Raw genomic sequence first — 14,371 nt, 5'->3', positions numbered from 1 at the left:
TTGTTTTGAGTGACTCTGCAAAGCACTCAAACCTCTTAACCCACTGAGCCCGTTTGTGGCAGAAAAGAGACACAGTAATGGCAACTTGACTATCACAATCTTTATTTGATTATATCGTAGCCCAGCGAAACCTCGTGATCCCGGAAAACATCGCAGGGGCGGGCAAAGGTCTGCGTCACCTCGTGTATCCAAACGTTGCCAACTGCAAAGATCAAGCCGAAAATAATTATATTAATTGCAGAGGTTAACTCGAGAGCAGGTGGAGATGGCTGATGGCTTAATTTACGCGCATTAAATTAAATTAACAGTCATTTTGGTATACTTGCTGAGCTTTAAACAGTTTGGTAACGAGGTAAGCCATTCAATTGTCTTTAAAAAAGACAGACATTTATCTCTAGTTTAAATATCTATTTAAGAGGGTAGCAGCATTTGAAATATTATAAGTCAAGCAAATTTTAAATATAATTTCTGAGTCGTAAGACAAGAAATTAGTATAAATTCATGTGTAACTATTTGGTAAATTGCTATTAGTTAGCTCAACTTTTCTTACATTTCAAACTTTTGGGATAAATTACATTCTGGGAAATTTATGATTTTCTTTTGAATATCAAAATCAAATAAAATGTTATAATATCGATAAAATAATTAGCAGAGAAACTTAGCTATGTATGACAACAGTAAATACAAAGTAATCCCTTCCTAATCCCCACTTGGATATTACTTACTCCACTTGCTGCCCTTGAGCACTGGACATCCGGCATGCTTGGTGCGGTAGTCCATGTCCAGGGAGCGATGCAGATTGTACCAAAAAAGGACATTGCCCAGCTGGGGCTTAACGACGATGTCTAGGAAGGGGAAAGCGGTGGCACCGCCCTGTTCGACATCGGAAAGCTGCGTGGGAAAGATAATTACTTCTACTAAATCATACAAGGGATTAGGAAAATGTCAACTCACGTAAAAAATGGCAGTGGCAATGCGGTTGCCTTCCTCCGCAGGATAATGACTGGGGTCCCGGAAAAAGTCCCAATGCGGTTCGTAGTGCCCTCCCACGCCGTAGTTGGCCACTTGCAGCTGCTCACAGAAGGTGGTATCGAGTCCTGTGGCATCTTTCAGATCCTGGAGCATTCCCACCATCGTCGGATGAGACTCGTACTCCAGCCAGGCATTTTTGCTCACCCTAAAGGAAGACTTTTTGTTCTGTCCTCCGGGTAGGGAATTCACTGTAGAGCGACGCATCCTCGGCACAGCCATTTCCCGAAGGTGGGCAATCTTTTGGGGATTCAGCATGTCGTGGAAGGTCACCACATAGGGATCCAGGCTGTGCTCCTCCAGCTTGAGTGGCACCAGAAGGCGGTACGGATGATGTCCTTGGCTATAGCGACAGCGCAATTCCTGGCGGGGAGTGGGATTGACCTCCCCGCGACACACCTTTTCATACTGGGCGAACTCCTCCGATAGCTGAGGAAAAAGATTCCAAAATTAGTTGTATTTCTCACATGAAAAATATATATCATTCCTTTCCTTGTTTCCTTTACTTTGTATTAGTTTCTAAGATGTATTAAACATTTTCCTATTACTTTTATTCATTATTTCGCCAGGGTAAGGATTAGATATCTTCAAACTAAAATTGATTAGATAATCTATTTTGAAAGTGCACTGATATAGTTAAAAACCGTATCGGACTAGAGTGGAAGAACATATCTTATAACTGTCTTAGAAAAGGAGCAAAATTCGAATAGCTCCAGTTTAAGACTGCCTAAGCTCACCTATATTAATTTAAACCGTTGTTGCCCAAAAAAGCAAATCTAGGAAATGGGATTGTGTTTGTGATCCTTTTATTTTTGTTTTATATGCTTTGAAATGTTTCTCTCTTTTTTTATGCGTCTGTGTGAATTATTAAATTGGAACCGAAGCTACCTCAGCCACAAGTGGGCATGTATGGTTTAAATATTTGAATACTTACGTTATATGAATCCGAGTGCTTAGGTAGACCAACGTCATCGTTTTCCACTGGAGGGGCAGCTCCCTTGTCGCCCAGGTGCCAATTTCTGATGCGTTTTGGATCGAATTGGAGCACCCGTTGGCTCAGTTCGTAAGCCGTATCAAAGTCGCCTGAAAATGGTACGAATGAGTGTCCTCAAAGTTGGCCAATAGCTTAAATTCCCCCACAAGTTTTTTGCTCACCCAATTGGAACAAACTCTTGGCCGTCGCCTCCATTTTGTTGAGGGTAACGGTATCCGGTCCGCTGGTGGGCGGCGAGTGGGCGTGGGCATGGGCGGAGCTGCTGTGACGTCGCAAGCGTTCCATCGACTCCCGCAACCAGACCTTGGTGTTGTTGTAGTCCTCCATTTCAAAGAGTTGTTGACCCAGCTCGAAGCAATCCTGCCAGCTCATGTCCGAACTAAAAATAGAAGCTGCAAATGTTATAATAGATTTTTTCGAATGTGATATACCCTTAAGTATGCTTATATTCATTTGAATTTGTTACCCTATTTCCGAGTGTAAGATAAAATATAAGCTGAAAATGTTATAATAGATTTTTTCGAATGTGAAATACTCTTAAGTATGAATATAATTATTAACAAAATCGAGTGTAGGATAAGATTAAGTTATCGATTTTTAGACAGTTAATTAATTAAAATTCATGTAGGTCTAACAATTTTTCATTGAAATGTAGGGGGCTTTACAGATTTATATGCTGAAATTAAAAATTCCAATGACGCATGAAGAGTCGATTTTATTCAGAAGTGATTATAATCAGGAAACTGCTAATGTTGAATATTTTGGAGTTATATTTCACATGCCTAGTTTATGTTATTTGGAAGTTGATTTATTAGAACCGATTTAAGAATTAGGCCTTCCTCAGTTAAGAGTGGTCGAAAATTGGTATACATTCGTCTTGAATATACAATTTGATTTTAATCCGACGATGCATTCCTATTAGATAAATAAATAAGCTTTTCACTGCTTAAAATAATAAAAAATCGATTCTGAATAGGTTTAATTTCCTAATGTATTGAAATAAAACATGTTCCACAACTGATACATATGTAACATGTTTGGCCTGCTAGTCAGTATACTTCTCAAAGCACCGATTATAGTGGCTTTGATTGGGGTTAAGTAAGAAGGGCTCCCCTCACGTTTGCCCTGGGATTCGATGGGATAGGTCTGTATTTTAAGCCTGGCTGGTTATTGCTTATTCGCTTCCGCCATCCAACCCACTTTGAGGACTCACCCGTATTTGACGCCATTCAGGATGCCGGCGGCCACCTGGGCCACGTCCAATTTGTAGGTGCTCTGCAGGCGGACGAGGGCCAGAGCTGCGCCCTCCACGTCCTCCTGGCTGGGAAAGCTCAGTCCGTACTCCCTGGTTGCATTGAAATCTGCCAAAGGAAAATCGTTATAATTAACTTTCTTTTAAAGGGCCAGTGCCCAACTCACTCATGTCCTCAGCCATCAGCTGAACTCGACCCTCCATCAGAGACCAGTCCGTGTGGAGTCGCTTCATCAGGCGGTACACATTCACCGGATTGGTCAGGTAGTTCTCCGAATCCGTCGCCGCTATAGAGTGCTCCTTTTCGATAGAGGACAGCTCGCTGCGGATTGAACGAGTTTCGGATTAGATTTGCCTACCAGTTTATCCGATTTATGAGTCTTGTGTCGTCATAGGAGCTGACTTTGCAAGCTCATACTCGTATTTCGCCTTAATTAATTCTAATTTATGTGTGATTCTATATTCATAATAGTTTTTATGATCGTTGCGATAACAAAAACGAGGCGAAATGAAATAAAACGAAAGCAAAATGCCAAAAACAAAACCGAAACCTGATAACCAATATTTGCTGATCTGCCCAACTGTCAATAATGATCCGTGATATCCGTGGCTAATACTCGATGCTTATAACTACTCTAGATTAGTGACAGGTGGGGATTAATGATAATGCCAATTCGAGATCACTGGCACGACAATCTTCGCACTCATAAAGCAGACACAAAGTCTGGCACCTCGTGTGTCGGCGATTCTCTGTAAACTAGTTCTCGAAAGGGGCAGTAAAACTTTAATGGATCTGCTAACGACAATAGGCTGAAAATTAAATTAGCATTGTTTCAAATATCGTGATAAAGCTAAAAACTATTCTTGGTAACCTATGGTTTAAGATTCGACTTTAAAGTATCCTTTAATATTAACTGTATTGCATATACAAATTATCTAATACCTTTTTGTGCAATACACCAACATTTTATGGAAAGTATCCTGAGACTTAACTGACTTTCAGGTATTATTAGTCGTTTATTAAAATGTTTGCTAACTGGTTAATTAGTCCTATTCATCTGAAAACGTGACTTAACACAATGAATACGGGTTAACAACAATTTATGGTTAAGATATTTTATATTCTAGAAATCTTTTTAATATGGCCTTAGAGGAATTGCCTTAATACACCTTAAGTAAATAAAGGAGCCAATAAAAACCTTGTCTAAGGTTTCATTATTAATTTCCTTTACCCTTCTGCATTTAACTATACTTTAACTTACCCCTCTAATTGTTGCAGAGAAATCCTAATTCCATTGACCTTGGACCTTAGTTCCTTTGTGAGATAGTCCTCCGTATGCAGAAGTTCCTCAAGACCAGTAACAGATGAAAAGTAGTCCGAGGCCAGAGATTCCTGACCCAGAAAGGACATCAGTCCTATCAGTAGAACATATTTCCACATTGCACCTCCTCAGATGTGTATTATTTGAGTTAAAAATCCTTGCTATATCCAGTGTTATTAAAGTGAATATCCTTGCTGTATCCAGTCTTATTTAGGTAAAAATCCGTGTATATCCAGTGTTATTTAAGTAAATATCCTTGCTATATCCAGTGTTATTGAAATAAAATATTATATATATGTAGTATTCCCTTGCGAACCTTCAAGTCCGCCACCGTTCGCGTCTCGTGGCGAACTGATCTTGAGGTGGATCTTTGAGAGATCTCGCTTTTGAGACATCCCCATGATGCGGAGAGCAAACCGGCGGCGAGAATTAATTCGCGTGTGCGAAGTCGAAAACTAGTTGCGGTGGCCTATGATTTGAAGAAAACTGTTTTATTAGCCAGTTCTGTGCATGTTCCGATGCGGAGAGGAGCGTACGGGTTTTTGCGGCCCGGCGTGTTTTATGGCTTGTTTTGCGCTGATTTACTGATGCTTATCGGCCGAGCTCGTTTCAAATTCTAAATTCGATTCGGGGCTCAGATCGGATTTAGCTATTGTCTTTAGCTCAAGATTAGACCAGCCCGGCATATTAATACGGTCTAATTGGCCGTTAGCTGTTTGATATTTAAGACTGCAGTTCGACCATTTAGCAGTTTTGGCTAGGGCCGCGTCTCTTTATGCCCAATTAACATTTCACATCCGACCGGTGCGACATTTCATATTGGCTTATTGGTTTATTGTCTTAATGGCTTACGGACTATTGACTATTGTTTATGGATTCCCCTGGGGCCGTCAATTTGGAGCAATGATTTGTTAATGAGCTGACCACCATAACTCACACTGTTTTGATTCGAAATCTCTGCTGATTTATCAACTTCAGAGGCGGCACACACTTGTTTTATGGCCCAGTGTTTGACTCGCGAGTTTCCTCTTAATGGCAAACAAACAAACAAACCGCGGATGGGTCGCATTTATGGAACGAGATGAAGCCTCCCAGTTTGGCCGTTGTTTGCTCGGCCCATTCACACCGGCCACTCCCAATGGGAAATAACGCAATAAAAGGCTGTTTTAATCAAATGCCAAGGTCAACTTTATTTGAATCCCCCATTGGCAATTAAAGCTTTTGAATGTAGCACGGATCGGGAAAACCATGGAAACTCATCAGTTTCACCGTTCATGTCAATTGAGTCCTGTCCACGCAGCTGCATGCGAAATTGAAATGAATAAGAATGGAAATTAGCTAAGAGATAGTGGTAGTCGAACATGTGATACCCTATACTAAGGTAAACATAAATTATTTTAAGGTTTTCTAAACAAATTTGTTGGACACGCTAGTAATAAATATATTAAAATATTTAAAGGCAGATACGTTTTTTAAATGGCTTTGTTATTCTGTGGATTATGTAATTGACTAATGACTAATCAAAGTAAATAAAAGTAAGTAAGTTTGGGGTATAGGATTTAAAAAGCTCATAGGAGTAATTTTAAAATTAATATTTTAGTTCTGTGAAATCTATTAGAATTTGATTAACATCAGCAATGTTCGACTTTTTTACAGGGTATCTCACGCACGTGCGACTGACAATGTAATGAAAGCGTTTGGGGATGCCGGAAGTGCGACTGGGCCGCAAACTGAATCCCGACACGCTCCACCCACGGCCAAACTTACACAATTGGACGCCCAGGAGCACGGGACAAACGGCCTGGCCACTGCGGTAGTCCCACTCGGACGAAGAGCCTCCGGCGGAGCGCGTGTGCCAGTGGAGCAGCGAACCTCGGGGGACATTCACGGCGAGCTCAAGCTGCGGAAAAACCACGGCCCCACCGATTCCGGGTGACTGCAACTAAACCGCGGTGATGGACCGGAATTTAATTAGTCACACATTAGTCAATTAATTTGGGGTTGTTGGTTAACCACGTACACTGAGCATGGCACGTGCCACATGTTTAAGTTCCGAATTATCCTCCAATTTGGTGGTGTGCTCGTGGCCATGACGACGTGCCATCCATGGATCCTGGTCCCCAGCCTCGTAACCCAGGAGATGGTGAATCCTCCTCAACTTCTTTTGCGCCATTTTGGATAACTTCATTGGTTGATAGGTAACTCCTTTCGAACCCTCCTCCTCATCTATAAGTTCCAGCAACTCATCGGTTTGCTTTGGAGTCAGAACATCGTGATGCAGTTCTAAATATGGGTCTGCGCTTAGTAACTCCAATCTAGCAGGTTGAAGGATGAACCAGGGGGCACTGCCGTCTAATTGACACTGGTCGAAACGACTTCCTGTAGTAGTTTCATGGGTCGCATCGCGGCAGAGCTCCTCTATGAGCCGCTCCTCCGTGGATTTGGATTTCTTGGGGGAAAAGAAAAAATGTAGAATGATGTATTCAAATTTGTATACTAGCTGTTTCCATAAAGATTTTTGTATAGTATATAAATGGGAATGGCATTATTAACAGATTTTCAACAACAAATCTTTTTCTAGTGCTAAGAGAAAATATAAAATTGCTTAATCCCTTTTAAATGTTTCTATAAATTATATCCTAGCTTCGCACTCACAAATCATTTCATTAATTTCACTTATTCGTTGAAATGCCACTACCTCCGGCTTGGAATGTTTCCCATTTCTCCGACTTATCAGCTTACCCTGAAACTTCATCCGCCACTTACTTGTGTCTTTGTCTTCGACTTTTGGCCCTTGGCCTTGGGCAATTCCTTTTTGGCCAAGGCTTTTTCAATCTTTTTCTTGGCCTTTTGAAGGTTCTGGTTCATTGGCAGCAACAACAGAAGCTCGTCGACAGTTGCCAAGGCTCGTGAAAGTTCCCCTGCAAAAAAAGATGGTTTTATTTTAGGGGACTGGGGGATTCGTATTGTATTTAATACCAAGCGAACCTACCAGCGCGGTATTCAATGTTGAGTGTTGCCTCTAGGATTTGCACTCGACCACTTTCACGTTCCCTGTGTGATTCTGTGGAGTTTTCGGAGGCAGAGGGCAGCTTTTCCAAAGCTGTTTCTAACCAAAATCTAGCCACGGAAAAGTCCGACTTGCGAGCCACTTCCAGGCAGTCGCCCCAGGACATGGCAGAGCTAAAAGTATGTAAACAATTTTTGATTGCTTTGGTTTCCCATTTTGCTATTTTTCATTCTTTGCTTTTTGGATTCCTTACCCCAACTTCCATCCATTGACGACGCCCAACGAAAGGCTGGCGGGTTCCAGGTCGTAGACCGACTGGAGATGTAGCAGGTGGCTGAGGGATTCCTCGTAGTCCTCTTCGGTGGGCAAGATTAAGTCACTATCTAAGAAACCCTCTCCCGAATTCAACTGATGAGTAGCATTAGCATGCTGTTCCAAAGTTGGCCACACACTATCGAATCGCTTTAGGATAGTTAGCACATTAAGGGGATTACCCATGTAGTCCTCCACATTATCCACCTGACTGTGTATCTCCTCGATGGCAGAGGTCTCCCTCTGGATCTCCTCCAGTTGAAGCTCCAAGCGATCGATATAGTCACGCAACTGATCGATGAGCTGTGTTTCGGTGTCCAGAAGAGCCTCCAGTTGCTCCTCTCCCCTGGCGAAACTAGCTCCATCCAACGAGCCCATCAGCAGAAACAGCTGAAGTAGCCACAAAACACCAACAGCCACCGGCATTTGCATAATTAGATGTCTCCGGTGGTTTTTTAGTCTTTTCGTTCTTCACTTTGCTCTTGGCCCTCGGGTCAATGACTATAGACTTTTTCTAATTATGTGATTGAAGTTCGAAGAGAACGGAGAATTTACGACTGACCGGCTTGAATCGTGTGGCTGAACTGAGGCCAAGGCCTCTTTTCTCATTAAGCTTAAGAAAGTGGTGAGTTTAGTTTTTAGTCATTTTATTAAATGTTGTGTCTGTATGTAACTAATGTGGTGAATTACACAAATCAGTATATATTTTAAATGACTTTTTAATAAACAGCATATTTATTTACTTAATATAAGACTCATTTGTGCTCCAAGTCCAGAAACTTTCCTTCATCGCTTTTAAGTCCACAGGGTCGCCTAAACTCCTGGGCACCCACATGAAACCACTCATTGCATACTAAAATAAATGATATATAATGCCATAAAATAAAATATAGTATAAAATATTTTGAAGGCTAGCAGTAAACTTACTCCACTTGGATCCCTTGAGAACAGGACAACCGGCATGCTTTGTTCTAAAGTCCTTGTGCATGGAGCGATGTAGATTGTACCAGATCAGGAGACTGCCTTTCACAGGGGGAACCGCCAGGCGAAGGTATGGGAAGGCGGTGGCTCCTCCTAGAGAAACATCATTCAGCTGGAAAAATAAATTATGAATAATGATTTTCCATGTCTTTCTTTTTAGCTCATAGAAATACGAATTATTTTTGTATCTAACATGGCTTGAATAGTCGTTTAAACGATTCAACGATCTCAACTTATTTCGACTATGTTTGTATAAACTCAGGAACAGATAGAACTCACATAGAAAAGGGCGGTCAAGAGGCGGTTACCCTTCCAACCGAAGACAGCGTGACCATCGTCCTGTGGAGAAAGGAGAGTACTGTAAACTCTTGATTAAAATTACTGGAAGAACTCACCTCCATGAAGTCATAATGCGGCTCGTACTGCCCTCCAATCCCATAGTTTACCAGCTGCAGTGGCTCCGCAGTTTCCGTGCTTAATCCGGTGACATCCTCCAGACGCTGTTTGATCTGGGAAAGCCAAGGATTCGCATCGTACCACAGCCAGGTGTTTTGACTTGTGCGAATTTCGGATGTGGTGGAGTTCACAGACTGACCCACTTTCGAACGCTCCATATGACCCTTGCCCTTCTCCATGATTAGTTCCATTTCGCTGTCCCTTAAAACTTCATGAACATATGCCACATAGGGATCCAGATTAAGTTGTTCTACTTTGAAAGGTGAAAGACGGTAGTAAGGAACTCCCTGGTGGCTAAGCGAGCACTTAAGATTCCGCTGCTCGCGAGGAGATTGGCGGAGTTCTCCTTGGCAGACCCGTTTATATAGCTGGAAGCTCTCCTTTTTCTCCTGTTAAAGTATAGTTTTCAATGCATATCATACCATACCCATGGGTATCTACTTACTCTTTCTGTTAACTGAGGCAAGTTCACTTTCCTAGGACTAAGACTTCGCTCCTTTGCCAATTGGCCTTCATACACAATCTTATTTTTAAGAGCTTCCTCGTGACCAGACTCCTTATCCAGGATTTCATTGTTGAGCTTGTGAGCCAGTTTTAGGTTGCCCAATCCATTGAAGGCGGGTGAAAGGTGCTCCAGAATCTGCACATCGCTCACATTGGGTGAGATAAAGCCCAGGGGCTGGCCATGCATTCTTTTTCTAGCCTCCAGTAACCACTCAGAGCCATAAGAGTACTCCTTAATCTCACAAAGATTCTTTCCCAGTTCAAAGCAATCGCTGGCACTAAGTGAAGTTCCCAGTTGGTTTTTCTCCTCCGGAAGAAGAACTCCATTAGCCAAACGATTCGTGGGTAAATTGTAGATATTCTGCAGTCGTAGAAGACCCCGAGTGGCTCCATGGAGATCCTCCTGATTGGGTCCTTTAAACTTGATCTTATCAAGGGAATCGCCAAGCGAAGTCTTGTAGGCCTCGAAGTTACTTGTGTCAAATACAGGATCAAATACATTAAACTTCCAGTCATGAACTAGACGTCTAATGGTTTTGAAGGCGTTTAGGGGATTGCCGAAGTAGTCCTCGAGATCGCCACGATCAATTTGCAGATCCTCAACCTGTTTTAAAAATCTTAAAAAAATATATTTTGCAGTCACTGCTAAATTCTCATTTAAAAACACACTTTTTTATATTTTCCTGATCTTTCTGAGCTTGTTCAAGATATTGATCGAACTTTTCTACTATGAAAGCCTCCACGTCAAGCAGTCGTTCCAGCTCACTTATAGCCGAGTAGTAGTCCCCATTAACTGAAATAATGCAGACTACCAAAAAAACGATACTGAGTCGAAACATTTTCACTGCTCTGAGTTCAATTTACTACTGTTCCGTTTTTCCAAAAAACGAATTCGGAGATTGTCTGTCTGCCATGAGTGCAGCTAAACAAACATTGACACAGTTGGTATATTCCCGGCATTTCTAAAGTAAAGTGTGGCTAACAAAAAAGTGGGTGACTGAAGATGCTGAAGAAACACACGGTTATTGTCCCAAATTCAACATGAAATTGAATTTATGACTAAAAAAATATTTACAGAGATTTTTTCAATAAGCTGCCATGAAAAATGTTATTACATCAAGGCATGAAAAGTAAATTTTTACTGCGACAAATCTTATTAACGTATGGGATCGTTATTGAATCGTTTTGAGCTATATGCCTTAGTTAACCCATACATCTCGAAATGCCAAAACCCAGAACATTAAATCCACTGTTTTGCCTACTAGTTTTAGCAACGAGCAACGTCAACACTTATGTTGTAGAAAAAAGCTATGCCCTATCAATATACGACTTGATGAAGCTCATTTCCTATGAGCATTACCTACTAAATATCTTGCAGGACTTTACAGATCAACTGCAAGACAAAGTGAATACAATAGAAAAGTAAGTTGAAAACTATGCGGAAAATGGGAAATACGAAATAATTTGGTATAACTAAAGTTATTTGCAAATGATGGAATACGAAGAAGATGATCAGTTACCGACTAATCCCATTGAATACTTTCGGCTCATTCGTCGCCTGCACTTGGACTATTTAAATTGGGTATGGTATTTGGAACAGCAGCCCTGGGAGGGTAAGTTAAGTTAACCAATTAGTTTATGTATATACTAAACCACTTTTAAATAGGTTTGGTTTCGAATATAAATGCTATTGCTCCGGAAATGCCGTCCACCACAGACATCGAGGAGGCTACCAGTGGATTGAAACTCATCCAGAGGGTGTATTCGCTTCCCACTCATGAAATGGTCGAGGGAATTTTTCAGGGCATTCATCACAAGTAAGAACTATTTATGGATATTATGGATATATATTTATTCTTGATCATTTTTCTTAAGCACCTCACTCAACCCAATGGAGTGTTATACCATTGCCAATGATTTGTTCAAGGAGAAAGATTTTGTTTTTGCCTTGGAATGGTTGAGCGTGGGTGCGCAAATGTACATGGCGGATAAGGACAACGAGGATCTTTATACACAACTCGGAGTACCCTTGGTCAATTTTATCGAACTTTTCGTGCAGATACAAGATGCTCTAGGTAGGATTTTATAATCGAGAGTTTTCTGTTCTGATAAAGACTAAAAAACTCTGCAGGTGAGCGGAGTTTGGCCATGACTGAATTGGAAACAGCCATGGAGACTTGGCCGGATCAGGCTAGCTTGGGACGAGCTCATTCTCGCTTGAAGATGAGCATTCGCATCGGAGAGGAGTCAAAGATATCGGTGAGTATTGGAACATTAAAATATGAATTGCCATTTACTAATTGTACAAGCTAGAAAGAGGTGCCATTAGGTGTCTATGAGTATTGTTGCACACTCGAATGCCGTCCCAATTTAAGACTATTCTGCCAGTACAATACCACCGCCTCATCGTTTCTCCGATTGGCTCCGCTCAAAATGGAACTTCTATCCCTCGATCCCTACGTGGTGCTCTACCATGATGTTGTTTCCGAAAAGGACATCGCCAGTATTAAAATGCTGGCACAGAACAACCTCACCCGAGCCCAGACCTTCAATCCGAACAGAACACTGGCGATAGACCCTTTTCGCACGACCAAGGGCAGATGGATAAATGAGATGGAAGGAGTGATGCATAGAATGTCCCAACTAACTGAAGACATGACAAATCTCGACCTTAATGGCTCCGAGTTGTTCCAGGTTATGAACTATGGAATAGGCGGATTCTACGGAACCCATTATGACTTCTTAGGCACTCCGAATGTAAGTCCTTAGTATAAGCTTGATTACTCGTTTAATATCGATTATGCAGCACAGCAAATGGGACTTTTCAGATCGCATGGTCACGAGCATGATTTATGTAAGTAATTTCATTTTTATGATTGACTTTTTTGATATTTATTGGAATAATCGCCCCAAGTTGAGCGACGTGCCTCTGGGAGGAGCCACAATATTTCCGGAACTGGAACTGTCAGTTTTCCCAAAAAAGGGCTCAGCACTTATATGGTACAATCTGAATCATAAAGGTGAAGGCGATACAAGGACAGCCCACTCAGCCTGTCCCACGATAGTGGGCTCCAGATGGGGTAATAAGATCTTTCACATTTCTCCCAGTTCCATTTATTTAGTTTTATTTCACAGTCATGACCAAGTGGATAAGAGAGCATCCGCAAATGTTCAGAAGACCATGCCAAACTAAGAGAGATCGTTTCGAATGAAAACTACTCCAATGGTGTAAATATATTGGTTTAAATATGTGGTTTAAATACATTACTATGGTTTATCCATAAATAATTGATTTTTTTGGGTACTTTGTAGTTTGATCCATGTTTATGTTCTTATAATAAACGTAGTTTGTTACGCTACTTTGTATTTAAACCTAGTCGTATTTACACGGTGTTTCCAGCCATGTGGTACTCTCTGAAGCTTTATATTGTTCTGGTTTCTTTAGGTTTTCCCAACTGGGTCTACCCATTAAAGATTAAAAATTATTTTGATCTTGACTTGCGACTTATGACACAACTGAAAAGCTATTCTGAAGACCTGCAAAGTCAAATAAGTGTTTTGAGTCGGTAAGTGATTAATTAAGTTTAATTTAGTTAAATTTCCAGAAGATCTGTACTTATTTTATTGAGCAGCTATATAGAGGATAGACGAGCTAAACTAGCTGAGGTGGGAAACGATCGAGAGAGGTATTTGTCAAATCCTCTTAATAGCTTCTCCCTTCTGCACCATTTGCACTTTGATTGGAAGAGTTGGCGTTCGTTAATGGAGCAGCCAATGGCTGAAGGTAATTTAATAAAGGTTAAATTAGAAAAATTAAGTATAAAAGGCCCTTTTCATATCAATCCCCAGAACAAATCGAAGAGATTCAGGGAATGCTTACGCTAACCCCAAAGAAAGATGAGTTTATGGATTCCCTTAAAGCAGCTAAAGATTTCCATGATAAGCAAACCGACAACTTCGATAAAAACAACAAAAAGTTCCAGTTTAGGTTAGTAAGAAACCTTCATGACAACCTATGCTAATTATTTCAAATATTTAGCCCATTGGAATCCCTGGAAATCGCTCAGTTTGTATACGACCAGGAGAACTACGAACAGGCAGAAGACTGGCTAAGTAGGACTCTTAAGGGGTATAAGGAAATGAATCCCCAGCAAAAGGAGTTATACGATGTTCTAAGCCCCGTTAGTGAAAATCAGGTGCAGGATCTTTATGAAAAAGTACTGGAAATAAGAAAAGGTGTAGTTTAACTTATTTTTTTGTACTTGAATTATGGAGCTTAAAAGGTCAAGACAAATAAATCGCTTTATTATGGTCACTGTATTTTTCTTATGGTGTTCAGGGTGACGAATTCATTATTTAGAAGGTAATTTTTCTTAGTAGTGCGATGTTGGCAGTATTCAGTTGAGTTCGTAGACATGAAGACTGTCCAAAAATTTTTCTTTGGCTTAGTTATAGCTTTTATATCTCTTGTAAAAGCTGAGACTCTTGAACAAACTCAAGATGGTCGCATA

General features: G+C 41.0%; 5 protein-coding genes across 6 annotated transcripts; 2 read left to right on the top strand and 3 right to left on the bottom strand.

The window, feature by feature from the left end:
- Positions 1-101: 101 nt before the first annotated feature.
- Positions 102-4,750, bottom strand: LOC108047824 (prolyl 4-hydroxylase subunit alpha-1). The gene is made up of 8 exons (XM_017128184.2): positions 4,538-4,750; positions 3,443-3,597; positions 3,237-3,384; positions 2,185-2,402; positions 1,964-2,112; positions 955-1,458; positions 726-891; positions 102-202 (listed from the first exon to the last, which is right to left on the bottom strand). The coding sequence occupies exons 1-8, from the start codon at positions 4,714-4,716 to the stop codon at positions 102-104; spliced, it is 1,620 nt and encodes a 539-aa protein (XP_016983673.2). The 5' UTR covers positions 4,717-4,750.
- A 1,087-nt stretch (positions 4,751-5,837) lies between these two features.
- On the bottom strand, positions 5,838-8,481 carry LOC108047822 (prolyl 4-hydroxylase subunit alpha-1). The gene is made up of 6 exons (XM_044458635.1): positions 7,861-8,481; positions 7,590-7,780; positions 7,364-7,518; positions 6,618-7,046; positions 6,365-6,539; positions 5,838-5,897 (listed from the first exon to the last, which is right to left on the bottom strand). The coding sequence occupies exons 1-6, from the start codon at positions 8,349-8,351 to the stop codon at positions 5,875-5,877; spliced, it is 1,464 nt and encodes a 487-aa protein (XP_044314570.1). The 5' UTR covers positions 8,352-8,481; the 3' UTR covers positions 5,838-5,874.
- Positions 8,482-8,549: 68 nt separating this feature from the next.
- LOC108045774 (prolyl 4-hydroxylase subunit alpha-1) lies at positions 8,550-10,810 on the bottom strand. The gene is made up of 6 exons (XM_044458513.1): positions 10,530-10,810; positions 9,802-10,477; positions 9,296-9,745; positions 9,180-9,239; positions 8,847-9,012; positions 8,550-8,772 (listed from the first exon to the last, which is right to left on the bottom strand). The coding sequence occupies exons 1-6, from the start codon at positions 10,697-10,699 to the stop codon at positions 8,675-8,677; spliced, it is 1,620 nt and encodes a 539-aa protein (XP_044314448.1). The 5' UTR covers positions 10,700-10,810; the 3' UTR covers positions 8,550-8,674.
- Positions 10,811-11,090: 280 nt separating this feature from the next.
- Positions 11,091-13,232, top strand: LOC108045783 (prolyl 4-hydroxylase subunit alpha-2). Of its 2 annotated transcripts, XM_017125204.2 has the most exons (9): positions 11,091-11,282; positions 11,340-11,473; positions 11,527-11,677; positions 11,736-11,935; positions 11,992-12,119; positions 12,174-12,617; positions 12,667-12,714; positions 12,775-12,940; positions 12,996-13,232. In XM_017125204.2, exons 1-9 carry the CDS (start codon positions 11,194-11,196, stop codon positions 13,070-13,072), a joined length of 1,437 nt encoding a protein of 478 aa, XP_016980693.2. In that variant the 5' UTR covers positions 11,091-11,193; the 3' UTR covers positions 13,073-13,232. The 2 variants fall into 2 exon arrangements, with proteins under 2 accessions (XP_016980693.2, XP_044314431.1); XM_044458496.1 differs by having other exon boundaries at positions 12,775-13,232.
- A 25-nt stretch (positions 13,233-13,257) lies between these two features.
- LOC108045786 lies at positions 13,258-14,175 on the top strand. Its single transcript, XM_017125207.2, has 4 exons — positions 13,258-13,426; positions 13,493-13,644; positions 13,710-13,848; positions 13,900-14,175. Exons 1-4 carry the CDS (start codon positions 13,263-13,265, stop codon positions 14,105-14,107), a joined length of 663 nt encoding a protein of 220 aa, XP_016980696.2. The 5' UTR covers positions 13,258-13,262; the 3' UTR covers positions 14,108-14,175.
- The last annotated feature ends 196 nt before the right edge of the window (positions 14,176-14,371 follow it).

This window comes from Drosophila rhopaloa, unplaced genomic scaffold (genome assembly GCF_018152115.1).
Source record: "Drosophila rhopaloa isolate 14029-0021.01 unplaced genomic scaffold, ASM1815211v1 contig_167, whole genome shotgun sequence".
Classification (NCBI taxonomy): domain Eukaryota; kingdom Metazoa; phylum Arthropoda; class Insecta; order Diptera; family Drosophilidae; genus Drosophila; species Drosophila rhopaloa.
Note: the sequence above shows the minus strand (reverse complement) of the source record. Positions and strands in the feature narration are given on the sequence as shown.